Source organism: Papaver somniferum, chromosome 8 (genome assembly GCF_003573695.1).
Source record: "Papaver somniferum cultivar HN1 chromosome 8, ASM357369v1, whole genome shotgun sequence".
NCBI classification, from domain to species: Eukaryota; Viridiplantae; Streptophyta; class Magnoliopsida; order Ranunculales; family Papaveraceae; genus Papaver; species Papaver somniferum.
In genome coordinates, this window is record NC_039365.1 from 49164393 (window position 1) to 49167701 (window position 3309).

The window sequence follows — 3309 nt, forward strand, 5'->3', positions numbered from 1 at the left end:
GTCACTAGGGACACCTAATGAGTTTTTATTTTCTAGAATAAATTTGCTCGAGGACTAGCAAAATATAAGTTTGGGGGTGTGATGAGCGATTAATTCTTACATATTTACTACCCAAAATATATATTGTTGGTGCTTATTTTGGTATTTATTGTGTTTTTGTAGGTAAATGAATAAAATGGGCTCTTCCAAGAAAATCGGCTAAACCTAGGATTCCAAGAAGAAAATGTGGACTACAGAGTACAGGGGTCGTGGATACTTTTGGATCTAAATGGGATAGGCCCAATTTAAGTTAGTGAAGGAGATGATGGGCTGAAGTTGGTTTAAGAAATTAGCATGCTCGGGCATTTTGGTCTCGTGGATTTTAGGATGAAGGACTTGGTGATTAGTTCTCGAAGGATTTAGGAGATATCACGTAAAATGAAAAATCATACTCAATAATTAATATACGAGGTATGTCGACATGGTGGAGGAAGAAAGGAAACTAAATATCTTTTGTAACTAAAGAAGATTGATTTTGAGCATAATATATACTTCACCACATTAATACATGACATCTGTTTTGGAATTGAGATAATGACAAAATGGGTACTTAGCTCGTACATAAGATCAGTATGTGCTCATATAATATTTTATTTCTCATGAAAATAAAAGCAAGTGGTCGGACATGTGGCGAGTCTTTATTAGGTGATATTGTGTATTCTTAGACAAGTGGCACACTCCCATTGGACATGACATGTGGAAGAGAATAAAAGAGGAAGGTTAGATTTTGTTGAAATCTATATATTGATGTCGAGAACAGGAAACCAGAGGAGTTATTGGAGAGCCGGTAGCCAGTTTCATAATTTTCTTTTATTTCTTCTATTTAGTTTTCTTTATAATAATGAGGAACTAGAATCACATGCTGGGATTATGGAGGAAGGGTTGTTCCAATAATAAAGTGATATTTTCTTATTAATTTATTATTGCAATTTCTTTATGATTATTTGCACTGAACTATAATTTATTATAATATTTTGATTAATTAGTTGTGTTCTCTCTTGATGGTGCATGCTTAGCTTAGAGCTCTTGATGTTCCATACTTGTGATTAACAATTAATATTTTGGAAATCTAATATTGGCAATATCTTAGAATCAAATTGAACGTATGAATTGCATAAATATTTTTGTTAACTGAATCACTTAAAAATTGGTCAATAGTGGAATCCATAGTCTCAGTTCTTTCCATAATCTTAAATCTTAAATCAATCTTCACAAGTCCGAGAGAACGACAACCTTCTTACCACTATAAAAAATTCGATCAACGTTGATGTGTCGAAGCATGTTTAAGCTGTGAGCCAGTGGATGCCAAGACTTTGAAAAATTGTATAAGCTCTCTTAACCCTATTAGGGTGCCAGAGGCATGTATCTATATTAAGCTTAATGGACATGTTACATTGGACTCTTTACAGGAAACCGACTTATATGTATGGACTATACATGGACCAAACTATATATACATTGGACTATATTATTCACCCCCCCCCCCCATCCCTCAATATGTACACGGTGGTAGACAACATGAAAGCTTGCCATAGAGAAAACGAAATCTGGCATTAGATAATCCTTTCGTGACTAGATCAGCAAGTTGATGTGTAGTAGCAATATAACATAATTGGAGATGGACTGATGATATTCGTTCTCTGACAAAATGATAATGTATTTGAATATGTTTCGATCTTGAATAAGTTGCACTGATGTTATCACAATATAGAATCGGTGGCTGCTTTAAATATGAACCAAGATCATGCAGTAAGTATCGAAACCATGTAAGCTCAGCAGATGTAGAAGATAAAGCGCGATATTCAGCTTCAGTGCTTCTGGTATAAACTGTTGGTTGCTTTTTAGAACCCCATGAAATAAGATTCTTACCTAAGAAAATGCAGTGACCTGTAGTAGAACGAGAAGTATCGGGATCACCACCCCAATCAGCATCAGAAAAAGTTGTGAGCTGCATAGGATTATTGCGCCAAAAGGAGATGCCATGACTAAGTGTTCCTTTAAGATACCGTAGAATATGCTTCACATCCAGAAAGTGATATTGTATTGGTCGATGCATAAACTGACTAACCTGATTAACTGTATAAGTGATATCAGGGCGTGTCATGTTGAGGTATTGCAATCCGCCAACCAGACTACGATATAATGTTATGTCAGGAAACAAATCAACATCATTGGAGGATAGTTTAGAACGAGGCGAAACAGGAGCAGAAACTGGTTTCCAGTCAGTAAGATCAATCCTTTTTGAAAGATCCAATGTATATCTGTTTTGAGTTAAAACCAAACCATCCTTTGTGCCTGTAGCTTCCAAACCAAGAAAATAGTGCAAATCTCTTAAATATGTCATGGAGAATTCTTGTTGAAGCGTAGGAAAAAGATTTTGGAGACCAACAGTATCACTTCCAGTGATAATGATATCATCAACATATAGCAATAAGATGAGAATTCCAACGCTTGAATGTTTAATAAACATTGAATGATCAGAGTGTGATGATTTGAACCCAATATTCAAGAGAAAAGCTGGAAAGCGATGAAACCATGCACGAAGAGCCTGTTTCAAACCATAGAGGGCAGACATGATCAGGATAACGAGGATCTACAAATCCCTGAGGTTATTCCATATACACTTCTTGATCAAGCGAACCATGTAGAAACGCATTCTTAACATCAAGTTGCTTAATGGGCCAAGAAGAAGATACTGCAATGCTGAGAACTAGACGTACCGTGACTGGCTTGACAACCAGACTAAACATCTCATCATAATCAATGCCATACTATTGTGAGTAACCCTTAGAAACAAGACGTGATTTATGTCGATCAAGAGAGCCATCAGATTTTTGCTTCACACGATATACCCACTTTGAGACAATAACATTCATACCAAAACGACGAGGAACAAGTGACCAAGTAATATTGCGCAGAAGAGCATTAAATTCTTCAAGCATGGATTCCCACCATTCCTTGAATTTGGATGCAGCAGTAAAACATGTAGGCTCAGAAGGAAGCGAGTTAAACTGTGCTGCAAAACATTTCAATACGGGATATCTAGTAGAAATATAAACTTTAAAACTTTTAGGTTGAATGGTGTGGTCCTTGAGTCGAGTGACCATGTGGTGAGTATTAGCAGTCGACTGAGGGATCTCTTGTACAGTAGGCAAGTCCGTTGTTGATGTAGATTGAGAAGGAGAACCAAAAGTGGAAGACGATTTTGAGGGTGCATCAGGAGAGAGTGGAGCTAAAGAAGACACTGTATGAGAAGACGATGAAGTACGA

At 36.6% G+C, this 3309-nt stretch overlaps 1 protein-coding gene across 1 annotated transcript; it reads right to left on the reverse strand.

Annotated features, from left to right (window-relative positions):
* Positions 1 to 1531: 1531 nt before the first annotated feature.
* LOC113305534 (uncharacterized mitochondrial protein AtMg00810-like) lies at positions 1532 to 2614 on the reverse strand. Its single transcript, XM_026554556.1, has one exon. It carries the CDS (start codon positions 2612 to 2614, stop codon positions 1532 to 1534), a length of 1083 nt encoding a protein of 360 aa, XP_026410341.1.
* Positions 2615 to 3309: the final 695 nt, after the last annotated feature.